We start from the raw sequence: 13794 nt of genomic DNA, 5'->3' as shown, positions 1-13794 counted from the left end.
AGAGAGAAAGTTGAAAATATTCTTGACCTGAAGGAGGTGCACATGCACATTGACAAACACAAAAACAGTCTAATTATCTTTCCATCGTTCCTCATCCTGGTAAATAGCATCTAAGTTTCACGTTATATGCACCACTCCACATGATTCTTCTCTAAAATCCACAATGTCCTACAAGATTAAATTTTAAAAGTTATGATATAAATGAACCTTTGCAAATTATGATATATTTTTACAGAGTAAATAAAATGTTAGGATTGCTGTTATATCTAATTATCATCATTTTCTATTTAATTAAGTTTTAAAATTTTTTATCTTGAATATTTTGGCCTGAGGTTGGGGTACGCTATCATTTGAGCTCATCATTTATGTCTCAACCTTTATTTGGTGGGGGGGAGGGGGGAGTTTCATTTTGTTTGTGTGATTTTTCCTCCAAATGATAAAGGTTTGGGCCTTTACTTTTGGTTTACAACGTTAATATTTTTATTTGTAATACAATATATAATGGCTAAACTTTATTACCAGCATTTCTGTACGCCTATTGTTCTATGAAATGAATTAGGAGAACTATTTAATTTAAAGCCCCGTTTTAATTATACCCCCATAATCTTTTGTTGGGATTTCATTGCCTTCTAATGTGGTGCCCTGAAGGATATATCAAACATCACTAGGCAGGAGATTATTCAACTGATATTATGGCTAATTTCTTGAGCTTACAGGGATATATGCACATTGTGCAGGAAAAAAAACAAGGAGATAAATAAATTGCAAAATGTCAGAACCATTGGGGAAATGTTAAAATTTGTCTGGGTTTTTGGACACTTTAGCCATGGAAAAGATAGTGTACAGCCTTCTGTTCATCTCTTTTTGAATCTTCCATGTACCCTCTCCCAAAGAAAGCAGCCAGAAAAACCATCTTCAACATAATGAGTGGGAAGAGTACTTCTTTTCCTTAGACAGTTGTCTGTTTCTCCTTAAGTAGTGTGAACACATAATTTACAAACAGAGGCATATGTATTATCCTGTTATAGATGTAAATATTCTGAAAGGCCTGTCTGTGGCGTTTCAGGAGAACCACTCTAGATCCATTGAGATCTCTATCCTGGGCTGTGCTTCTCTCATTCCTGGGCATGACTCCTCATCTCCTGGGGATCTTATTAAAATGCAAGTATGAATGCATCAAACTGAAAAACAAAGGAAACAATCAACAAAATGAAAAGGCAGCCTACAGCATGGGAGAAAATATTTGAAACCAAGTGTCTGAAAAGGGGCTAATATCTAAAATACATAAGGAACTCAAACAACTCAATGGCCAAAAAACAAATAATTCAATTAAAAAATGGGCAAAGGACCTGCATAGACATTTCTCAAAAGAAGACATCCGAATGGTCAACAGGTACATGAAAAGGTACTCAACATTATTAATCATGAGGGAAATACAAATCAAAACCACAGTGAGATATCACCTCATATCTGTTAGAATGGCTCTTACGGAAAAGACAGAAGATAATAAGCGTTGGTGAGAGTGTGGAAAAAAAGGAACCTTTGTACACTGTTGGTGGCAATGTAAATTGGTGAAGCTATTATGGAAAACAGTATGGAGATTCCTCAAAAAATTAAAAACAGAACTAGCATATGATCCAGCAACACCACTTCTGGCTCTATATCCAAAGGAAGTTAAATTAGTATCTCAAAGAGATAGTTGCATTCCCATGTTTATTGCAGCATTCTTCACTATAACCAAGATATGGAAACAATCTAAGTGTTCCTCAATGGATAAATGGATAAAGAAAATGTAGTATGTATATACAGTGGAATAGTATTCAGCCTTTAAAAAGGAAGGGAATCCTACAATTTGTGACAGCATGAATAAACCTGGAGGACATTATGTTAAGTAAAATAAGCTAGACACAGAAAAACAGATACTGCATGATCTCACTTAGATTTTAAATCTAAAAAAGTTGAACTCATTAAAGCAGAGTATAACAGTGGTTGCCAGGGGGTGAGGGAAATGGGGCGATCCTGGTCAGAGGGTACAAAGGTTCAGTTATGGGAGGGAAATAAGTTCTGGATGTAATGTACAGCATGGTGACTATACTTAATAATACTGTATTGTATACTTGAAATTTCCCAAGAGAGTTGGTCTTGTGTTTTCACCACCCCCAAAAAAATTGTAACCATGTGAGGTGATAGATACCTTAATTAGCTTGATTGTACTAATCATATCACAATGTATACATATGTCAAAACATCACGTTGTACACCTTAAATATATAAAAATTTTATTTGTTAAGTATACTTCAATAAAGCTGGTGAAAAAAATAAAATGCTAAGATTCTAATTCCAAAGATCTGATTCAGAAGGTTTCGGGTGGGGCCTGAGATTTTGAACTTCTAATAAGTTCCAGATGTTGCTAGACTCTGAACACTGACTTGCAAGGAGAATTGTCTCCTAAAAATATTCACTCACTCAGGAATTACAGAGAATTGTATTGAGAAAGTATAGTCAAGATAGAGATGTAGTGGGAAAGACACCTGGGGAGGTGCGTTCGGGTCACACTGCTTACTTGCTTGGAATATTTGAAAAACCACCTTGCCTTGGTAGTCAAGAATGTGTTTGTTGGTGTGTGACCCATCTCCATTACCGTAATTAAAGTGGTTGAGGCTGCTGCTTTTAGAAAGATTTCTAGCAATTAAGACATCTGGGTCCAAGTGTATCATGTTATATAAAACTCTACTGGAGTTAATATGGCTTTTCCCCAAAAATTCTAGTAGATAACAGGCAGTTCTTGGCACACTTTGATGTTTTTGTAAATAATATGCTGTATCAATGTGAAAGGAAAAAATTCTCTGGGAGTTCGCCCCTGAGCACCAATCACAATAGAAGGTGCCTTTGCTGCTGTTCTCCTGGGCACTGTTTGACTCAGTTTCCTGGTGATTGTGGTAAAAATGGCCATGACCCCCTCCTGAGGGGGGCAAATGCTCTCGTGTCAAAGGAGTATTTGTTGTCTTCTGTTCTGAATATTCCCCTCGGAGAGTGCTGTTTGCTATCTTCTGTTTATTGGCATATTTGAAAGTAATAACAATAATTTAGAAAAACATCCCTTCTGAAATGCCATATTTCAAAATATCAGATTTACTGATTTTAAAAGTATGAAAACAAACTGAACCCTGGCAGCCTCGCTAATCTCATTCTGTGGAAAATGTCAGTTATGAGGCCTTGGAAGAGGTGGGCAAATCAGGAACGGGAGCACTTTTTAATGATATTAGCTTTGGCAATTAAAATCATTGCCTTCTCAGGAGTGCTAAATGGGTGATTTCTGCCAGCCAGCTACTCCCAACGGTTGTTTCTAAGGCTTCACTTTCAATCAATCATCAAGGCCTGTCGATTCGGCCTCGGTGGTGTTTCTGGAATCTATTTGTAACTATCCATTCCCACTGCAATTATCTTCTCATCTTCTCTCACCTGAGCCATTACAGGAACTTGTTAAATGGTTTCTACAGCTCCTAGTTCATCACAGTCCCCTCCATCTTTTGCTGCTGGAGTCTTTCTAAAACCCAGGTCTCATCATCTCATTTCCTTCCCTGAAGACTCGTTGTTGACTTTATGGTGCCTATAAGATGAATGGAGACTTTTAGCATAGTGTCTTCTACCAGCCAACCTTAAGAGAGTGTCACTTTTTCTTCACCCTCTCCTCCGGCTCCCTAAACTCTGCTGGCCCCACATACTTGGATATTTTATTAAACACCCAGTGCATTGTCTCATGTCTTTGCCCTGCCTAGACTGTGCTTCACCACTTCTCTACTTGGAAAGCCCATTTTTTTGTCATTCAAGAATAAATGATATTTCCATAGGAAAGCCTTCCTGAGCGTTCCTTACCCAAAGAGGAAATCTCGTTTTTCTTTTACTCTCCCACAGTACCCTGCTCAAGCTTCTTAGAGAGCATCCCTTGTGATGCATCGTAATTATTTATGTGTCTGTCTCTCCCACTAGGCTGCAAGTTCTGAAACTGAGGTCTTGTTTCAGCCATCTTTGTATAACTCAGGCCTCTAGCAAAAGAGCTGGCATATAATAGGTGTTTAATGAATAGTTGCTGAAGGTTGGTGGATGGGGAAGATGGAAGGGCAGGTAGATCGAAAAATGAAAGAAAGAAATGGAGAGATTTAGTCTTCCTTAGTGAAATAAGTTATTTGCTCTTGAAAAATTAAAAGAAAAAGCAAGATATATACATACATACATATGCATATATCTACACATAATATACACAAATAGTTCATAGTGTGACTCCAAAGCTGTGAATCTCTCTTATTAGGTGATCTTTATCAGCAATAGGGCCTGATAATTTCTGTTTTTAAGGACTGGTATTTTCTTGTTTTGCTTGGTCCTAATTCTGCGTTTTTTCCTTATTCTAGAATGATGGAGGTCTTCGACTTGTGGCTAATTCAATGGTGTGGGTTCCAGAAGGGGGGATGCTGCAGATTACCAACAGAATCTTACAGGCCGAAGCTCCAGGTGCCAGTGCCTCAGAAATCGTCTACAAAATTACACAGGACCACCCCCACTTTGGTAACTCCTTTTTCCTTTATGATTTCATCAGTGTATTCAGCAGTCTTGGACTTGCTTTTGTAGGATGCTATGCAGCGAGCCTGTGATTCCAACAAACTTGACTTTCTAATGCCTCACACATCCCCTTTAAAAACAGAAAAATCATAATAGCTATCACACTGTACACATATTATGCACTAGTATGAGAAGTAATGTAAATGTAAAGTATATGTAAAACCTAACATTTAAGTTTCAAAACAACTTCTTTTTAAAACAGAGAAAGTAACTTGCTAAAAGTCACCTCGCTAATATATGTCAGTTTAATTTTAAAGCTCAGGTTCTCAAACTCCACAGCGTGTCCTTACCAGAACATCACCAGTCTTCTCCTTGTTGAGACTTAAAAAAAAAAAAACTTTACATAAGAACATTTTTCAAGATCTCCATTGTTATTTCCACTTCTTGCAAGATAGTAGAATATGATAACCTGAATAATTTCCCATCATCATCACCTAGAAATTCTTGATAAAAGATAATAAGAATTATAAGGTGTTCATAGCTGACCTCCCAAGAATAGAGAGAAATCTCCAGATGCCGAAAACAAAGAAGGAACTGAAAGCCAGTCTTGCATGAGCTAATGGCATAGCTTCCCTGCGAGAGGTTGTGTGTGTCTTATAATCCAGGACCTTGGGATTTAATGCCCATGCAGAAACAGAAAGTTGGAAGATCCTGCCTAAGACCAGGACTCTGGAAAGACCTACCTTCAATTAGAAGGACAGAATAGAAAATAAGAAGCTCACCTGAACAGAGAGATGCCAAAGAAACCCACCTGTCTTTCCCAGGGCTGAGTAAAGCAGAATGTCTGCTGAGAATTCAGAACTTCAGGCCTGTTTCTCCCGCAGATCCAAGGTTAAGTTCATCGTGTGCATTGTCTGAGAAACCCAAAACTGACACATTAATGTGAAGATTAATCTCAGGCCAATGATATTTCTTGGGTATTTTGCACAAACTAGTAGAAAATTCTACAGAATGTCCACCCTCAACTCCAGGCCACATGGGATTCTCACAGATAAAACCACTGAACATTAGCTCAGAATTCAGAAATACAGAACATATGAGGAAACAATCTATTGTATCATAACCAAAACAAACAAGAAGATTAAAACGCCAAGGATTTCAAATAAAGGAATGATCTTATAAAAACTATGAAATAAGCATATTTAAAATGATTTAAAGACATAAAAGAATGAAACTGTAAGGAAATAACAAAATGCTGTAAAAATAAAAGAACAGGCAGGTAGATTTTTAAAAAGAATTAGAGATCACCTAAAAATGAAAATTATATTCATTAGAAGTAAAAACTCACTTGGCATGCTAAATGGCAGAGGAAGAATAATCTGTTTTTCCTCTGGGTTTGCAGATTTTAAAAATTATATAATTTCTGTAGTGTGGAAAAATTTTTATACAATTTAAAAATAATTCTAATATCTAAAGAGACGTTGAAAAGCATAATTAATCAAGAATTGATATTATAATTGTAAAACAGTCAATCTAGCTGGGGTGTCATTTATTATAGTTGTGTAACCTTGGGGAAAGCAAGTGTACCCCTTCAACTATAGGTTTCTGTGAAAGGTTAGGCTAGATAAGTTTTTTTTTTTTTTTTTAAAGATTTTTTTTTTTTTATTATTTCCTTTTTCTCCCCAAAGCCCCCCGGTACATAGTTGTATATTCTTCGTTGTGGGTTCTTCTAGTTGTGGCATGTGGGACGCTGCCTCAGCGTGGTCTGATGAGCAGTGCCATGTCCGCGCCCAGGATTCGAACCAACGAAACACTGGGCCGCCTGCAGCGGAGCGCACGAACTTAACCACTCGGCCACGGGGCCAGCCCCGCTAGATAAGTTTTTTAACTTTTTATTTTAAAATAATTTTAGACATACTGAAAAGTTGCAAAATTAATACAAAGAGCTCTTGATTACACTTTACCCAGCTTCCCCCATGGTTACATCCTTATATAACCATAGAACAATGATCAAAACCAGGAAATTAACATTGAGACAATGCTGCTAATTACTCCACAGACCCTGAAATTCAACTTTGCCGTTCTTTCACCCCCTGATTTTAAGCTGGATAATGTTTGTGTCTTTTTCAGCTCTAAAAATCTTTGACTCTTTTGATGTATTAAATTCTCTACCTTTATCTTGATCATTAAAAGCCAAAAAATTAAACCCCTAAATTTCCTAGATACAGCCCAGTAGTCCAATATTCTGTTTAAGTATTAAGTAGAACAATGCTGAATTAAATGGTTTTTAAGCCATTTCAGCTTGATAAATGCCATGTAGGCTTGATTGTGACCCTTTCTTGCTGTAACTCTCTTAATTATCCTCTTCCATGAGCATAATCCTCTTCTCTGTGTTCAGAGCTCCCTATTAGTAATAATCAGATCACATTGCCCTTAGGAAGCATTCAAGAGTGAAAAAGGTTGTAGGAACTAGAAGCCCACTTAATACAAATCTACTTACATCTATCTATCCCAGTGAAGTGAATTATGAGGCTCTTACTTCATTGCCACCCTGGCTTCTATGTACTCCCTCATCACTTTAGAATGTTCTAGTTAAACTTTAGGCTTTTTGTGAACTGGAACTGGACCAAATGTAAATGCTTTTGTGGTATGTGCATAAAGGACCTAAGTTCAACCACTTGCAGACTCATCACTGTTTTTGGGTGTAAGTTTAGACGAGTTGATTAATACTTGGGACATTTAGCTGCTTTGCAGGTTTGAAAGTAAATTTGATGAGATGGTTTTAATGAAGTAGCTTGAGTATCATTTGAAAGAGAATCTAACTTAATCCAACACACTACCAACTCTAAATTATTTAGCATAGGGTAAGAAAGCTTTAATACAGATTATCTCAATCCCCAAATAATTTATGGAGATTCCATTGAGATTCCAGTTCTTAATACCTATTAAATTTTCCCTTCAAGATTCTTGCTTAAAATATTGACTTCAGTATAAAGGAAATCACAAGTAAAGATTATTGTCTGGTTTTTAAACCTGAATCTTCACATATTTCAAGGGTCATCTCTTTGTTATATTATAATAAAAGCAGTGGTGAGGTACCACACAAAAGCTCTCACCTCACTGGTGTGAACCCCACAAAGTACTGATACATCTTCCTGTCTATTCATGGGCTGATCACAAAGGCACCTTGTATTCAAGATATCCGGTGCTGAACTCTTCACCTTCCCTCCAACCTACTCAACCCATCAGTGGCATCGCTTTCCCACCTACCACGCACCCTAGTAGGTGATTCTGATTCCTGCCTCTCTCTCACCCTTCACAGCCATATTTGTCACGTTCTGTTGATTCCACTTCCTTAGTAACTCTTGTATCTGTTTCTTTCCAATCTTATCTCTGTTGCTTACCTCTTAGTTCAGGTCTCTACCTATCATCTCAATTTTGCAGTAGTCTCATAATTGGTCAAAGTATCCACATAAATGTTAACTACTATTGTTACCATTTTTATAGAGTAAAGCCCAGACTGTTTAACAGGACTTTGAAGCCTCATAGGCTCTCTGTATTCTGATCACGTGCGTTCTATGTTCTAAATCAGTTTATGCCATTCACCTACTGAAAATCTCACAGTAGCTCCCAGTTGCTAATGGGGGCTGATCTTTATCTTTGAATCCCCCACCCTGAAGGGTCTATCACAGTAGATAGCACCTAGCAGGTGCTTACTGACTATTTACTGAATTGAAATTAGTGGAATTGGTCAATATCCTGTGATTTCTGTTAATCTGTATAGCATGGCAATGATTTTTTTTCCTGAAAAATAGGTTTGTTTCATTAGGATTTGTTAGGAAAATTCTGCTTAGCTTTTCTATTATAAAGCAGAATAGTTAGGAAATTTATATTTAAATATTTTCTAGCCTTCTACTCTTCACATTTTCATTATGGAAATCTCCTTTCAGAATATTTTGCAACTGTAGTCACATTCATAAACAGTCCACATCCTGGAAAAGCATGCTTATTAGTAGTATCTTATGAGCAGAAGTTGAACCAGGGAGAGATGGGTAATGCAATTTGTGACTTAGATACAAATGAAAAATAATACAAGAAAGAAACTAGAGTGAGTTGGTTCTCCACATGATTATATAAAGAAGAGTACTGATGTTTTTCTCTTATTTCAGTATTTTATCACCATCTGAGATACTATGCTCATTTTTAACTTGAATTTAGTGCATGTAAATATTAGAATAAGTATTTCCTTTGAGTAAGAAAACAAATTTCTCTAGAGTAATCAAAATGTGCTATCAATTGCCCAGTATGTCTTGTGTACTAAAATCTGCATATCCTCCTACACCTTTTAAAAACACAGTCTCTCTGTCTCTCACACACACACGCACACGCACGGTCTTCTCTCCCTCTTACTGTCTGAGTGGGTAGGCAGGCTTCTTTCAGATTTACTGTTAGATGCGTTTTCATGAGAACACGGCTCTGCTTTCAGCACTTCATCCACTCTTCTCTGTGGTCTTCACTTGAAATTTTAATTGTTTCTGTAACACCTCTGTATTTGCATTCTCACTTTAAGAAGATAGTAGCTTCCGGTGAAGAATGAGCAATGGAAGCAGATTGGTGTTACTGGTGATGTTGTTTAGATTTAGATTTCCTTGCTTCAATTTGAATAAAGTTTAGAGAGTAAAGGAGGAGGAAACATGATCAGGTGCTCAGCAGGGTACATATGGGTCTGTGAACACAAAATAATCAGGATCAGTAACAGAGTTTCAGGAGCAAGAATACGAGCTTCAGATTCAAATCCAGCTCCTTTACTTACCATTTGTGTGACCCTGAGCAAGTTATTGAACTTCTCTGAGCCTAAAGAACTTTGTCTTTAAAATGGAGATGATAATAACATCTTCAGGAGGATTAAATAACATAACGATGATCAACATTCTTTTTAATAACCTATGAAGTATCTACTATTATTCTCACTTTACCAATGAGGGAAAGAGGCTTATAAAGCCTAAGTAAGCTCATGCAGCTGGACGTGGTGGAGCTGAGTTTGAACCACCACGTGAACTGTTTTATGCAGTACCTGCCATATGCGTTCCAGTGTTAGCTATTATGATTTTTATTGTACGTAATTCTCCCGAGAATAGCTTTGTGTGAATTTTTTCTAACTTTCCATTGTGTTTACACCAAAAACTGATTGAAGAGCATTTTCTGTTAGATAGAAAGTTTGGGGTAGAAATGCATCCATTCAGTGCCCAGAATTTGAGTATTTGCAGTATTCACCACTGTTTGGGTCTCCTTATGTAATTTTAGTAGATATGAGTCAGTAACTTCATACATGAATTGCCCTTGAGTGACTTTTCATTCTTTTAGCTCAAAGACTGGGAATTCTGTCTAACAGCGGACTTGATGATATCAACTGAATTCTGTGTTAACATCCTTTCCTTCACCTTAGGTAAAAATTAAAAAGTACCTCATTTTTTTTCTGTTAAAAAAAAGTGGTAGGAAAAGAGACGAGAGCTCTGACTTACTTTTCACAGGGATCCTCACTAACTATGTGGCTTTCCTAGGGGAAGTGGTCCTTCTGGTTAACATGCCTGCAGACAGCCCCGCAGACGAAGGTCAGCACCTGCCTGATGGGAGGACCGCAGCCCCCACCAGCACCTTCACCCAGCAAGACATTGATGAAGGCATCGTGTGGTACCGGCACTCCGGAGTCCCAGCCCAGAGCGACTCCTTCCGCTTTCAGGTTCCGTCTACTTCCTGGCTTTTCTGATGTCTGGATAGTCTGATGGCGGTCCATCACCCTTACTTATAAGCAACTCAGTTAATTTTCTGTGATTGCCTGGAAATCACGTTTGGGGGAAGAAAAAAATGTAATTAATAGCATTGTGAGAGTTTTTTAATCTGTCAGTTCAGCCTAATGGATATCCACAAGCAGAGCCATTCCACAGCAAAAAGATTTATGAGAGATAATGGCTAAAATGTTTTCAAAATATTCAAATGCTATATAGAGAAAAACATTTTCTTTTCTTTTTTAAAATATTTTTGCAGCATTTACCGGCTTATGGTAAGATCATAGGCTTAGCAGCCAAACCCAGTAGGTTCATATTTCAGTTCTGCCACATATTAGGTACACAACTTTGGGCAAATTACTTGGGCAAAAGCCTTGTGTTTCAGTTTCCTCATCTGTAAAATAGAATTATTGTGAGGATTTAGTGAGTTAAGACGTATAAAGTATTTAGAATACTGCCTATCACAGTAAGCACTGTGTAAGAATTTGTTCCTACCATTTACAAAGGTTGTCAAATGCCAGTGCAATAGACTAAATGTTTATGTCTCCCCCCAAATTCATATGTTGAAATGCTACCCCACCCCCATGTGATGGTACAGAGATGAGGCCTTTGGTTGGTGTTTAGGATTAGAGGAGGTCATGAGGGCCGTGCCCTCGTGAATAGCATTAGTACACTTAGAAGAGTCGTGAGAGAGCTTGCTGCCTCTCTCTGCTCCCTGCCATGGGGACACAATGAGAAGTCGACAATCTACAAGCCAGAAGAGGGTCCTCACCAGAACCCAACTATGCTAGCACCCTGCTCTCAGACTTCTAGCCTCCAGAACTGTGAGAAATAAATTTCTGTCATTTATAAGCTACCCAGTTTATGGTATTTTTGTTATAAGAGCCCAGCCAGCTAAGACAACCAAACCATAAGGAGGCTCTCACTAAATTAAAGAACAAGAAATTATACTGGGGACATTCTCCGGCTGTTATGAAATATAATTAGAAATTAATAGTAAAAGGGTAGAGAAAAAATTCAAACCGTTTGGAATTTTTTAAATAGTCTCCTAAGTAATTACTAGTTCTAAAAGGAAATCAAACCGGCAAACTATTAAGAAATATTGATGAGAAGGAAATAACTTATCAAAACTTAAATGATGTGGAGAAAATAGTACTCAGAAGAAAATGAATGGCCTTATGCTTTTATTATTGAGCAGAAAAGCATGAAAATAAATGGACTAAATATTTAACTCAAGAAACTAAAGAACCACTAAAACCTAAGGAAAGCAAAAAGAAGGAATTAGTAGAGAAACGCAGAAGAATTGATAAATTATACAATGCTAGAACTGATAAATGAGTACAGAACCTGATTCTTTGGAAAGACCAATAAAATTAGACAAAGCTCTGTCAAGGAAAATTTGGAAATAAAGAATTGAACAGAAATTCAAAAGAATGAGGAAGGATGAATGAGAAAGAGCATTTAAGCATAGATACAGAAAAGAATGTAGGACAGTGTCAGAGACAATATAAAGCAGCCCTCCTGGTGATCAGTCCCTCTCAGTCTGAGGCTTTTCTTTGTCTAGGAATACAGTTGGGGATTAACTACTACAATCTCTCACCTTGTTAAAATCATCGTCCACTTTGCTTCCGCTGCCTGGTGTGCACATCTTCATTGCCTGACTAATTTGTACTGTGTAAAAGGTGTGCTTTTCCAGAGAGCAGGTTGAAATGAGCTTGGAAACCATTAAAAAGAGATTATACCGAGCACAATGAATGGCCAAGAAGTGAGCAAACATTTGTGCCCTTCACCCCAGTTAACGTTTCATTTTTAGCACCTGGGGACTCAGCAGTCCTCAAAGAATGCGTCAGGATGGAGGCAAAGACCTCAATCAAAAGAAGTCACCCCAGCAAACTAGAATCCTCAGATCTGCCTTTGCCGTCCTAGGCGTCTAGATGAAGAATGTTATCGATAGGAAGAGTTTCCCTGGAAAGGGCCTCTCAGCACCTGCTCAAAATGATATTTGATTGCTTTTGCAAGTTGGTTACTAAGTGGGTAATTATAAAATAGCAAAAGTTACTGATTTTCTTTTTAACTAACTTGCTAGAGTTTAAGACATCCAATTAAACATTATTACTTAGAAAGTGGTTCCCTTTGGAGAGTTGTAACACATTTTACTCAAAATGTGTTTAGTACTCCTACTTGAAATCTCCTTCAAAACCTATGGGATATTCTTTAGAATATCCTCAATAGTGACAGCATGTCATCCTTTGGAAGTGGATTTTCAAATATAACCAAGTATCCAAAAGTCATTCGGAATCATGTCTGGTAAGAAGAATAGTAATTATTTTCAGTTAAAACAGGGAATAATTATGAAGTAACAAGCTCATTTTTCTTACATGATCTGTGAACTCCCTCTGAAGGCATTCCAAAAAGTGCATTTTGAACACTGACAGCACTTTATTACAAGTATGAAACAACTCTCTGAGATTATGTTCCCCTGACTGTAAAAGTTTTGGTGTGTTTGTTTTTAAAGTCTCCTTGTTTTATAGCCTTAACTCATATTTTGACTTGAAATGACACAGACACTATAGCTATGTGCTAAAATAAATGGTTAGCAATTTTTCCCATTCATCATTTTGGTGTCCTTAAAGGATTTTAGACTAAAAAAGATGCTGTTCTTATGATTCTTTTCTATCTTCCCTTCTTTTTTTTCTTTAAAGCAGAAAATGCAATACAATGAGTTGCATAGATTTAATTCTATTTTCATGTTGATGTGCTGTCATGAGCCGTCAATGCATCCCACCTGTTACTTTTGCATGTAAGCCTTGGGATTTATGTAATACGAGTGCTGTTAGAAAATAGAGCATGTCACAGTGAGAAAAACAGCGTGCACTTTCATGTCACTTTTGGCATTGGAAGGAGCCCTAGTTTTGGTGTATTCAGATCACGTTGACACAGCCTCAGGGGATGTGGTTGGAAAAAGACCAACATATTTTACACTAGTATCCTTACTAAGGAAGCTAGAATTGATGCCCTTGCTTGGTAATATGCCCACATTTCATTGCCTGCACAGGGTTCCATTCCTTTTCTTCAAGAAAAAGGAGAACATATTTTCCTCTTTCTTACTTTCCTAAAGCTTCCAAATTGAGTCACATTGGTCAATAGAAAGATCATGAACTTGCTGACCTGGTTAAGTACTGACCTTTATTGGCTTTGTGACTTTGTCACATTGCTTAACTTTTTTGACTTTCAGTTTCCTCATCTGTAAAAAAGGAGATAATAATATCTGCTTAGTGGGTGTTAAATAAAATAACTTTTGAAAAGCAGCTAGTACAATGCTGAGCCCATGACAGAGGTTCAGTGAATTATAGCTGTTGTTATTAATATTATTTATAGTGACACCATAAGATGTCTCCTTGAAAACATTTGGATGTTCTGAAACTCAAACTGCAGGCATATAGTGGCTCAG

At 37.3% G+C, this 13794-nt stretch overlaps 1 protein-coding gene across 3 annotated transcripts in view; it reads left to right on the top strand.

Annotated features, from left to right (window-relative positions):
* Positions 1-13794, top strand: part of FRAS1 (Fraser extracellular matrix complex subunit 1) — a 419525-nt gene that overhangs the window by 279060 nt on the left and 126671 nt on the right. For all 3 annotated transcript variants that reach the window (XM_044766202.2, XM_044766201.2, XM_014865057.3), the window contains 2 exons: positions 4410-4563; positions 10119-10297. In XM_044766202.2, coding sequence (XP_044622137.2) covers positions 4410-4563; positions 10119-10297 — 333 coding nt within the window. The remainder of the gene's footprint in view (positions 1-4409; positions 4564-10118; positions 10298-13794) is intronic.

This window comes from Equus asinus, chromosome 3 (genome assembly GCF_041296235.1).
Source record: "Equus asinus isolate D_3611 breed Donkey chromosome 3, EquAss-T2T_v2, whole genome shotgun sequence".
Lineage (NCBI taxonomy): Eukaryota > Metazoa > Chordata > Mammalia > Perissodactyla > Equidae > Equus > Equus asinus.
The sequence above is the reverse complement of the archived record's forward strand: the minus strand, read 5'-3'. Positions and strand labels throughout refer to the sequence as shown.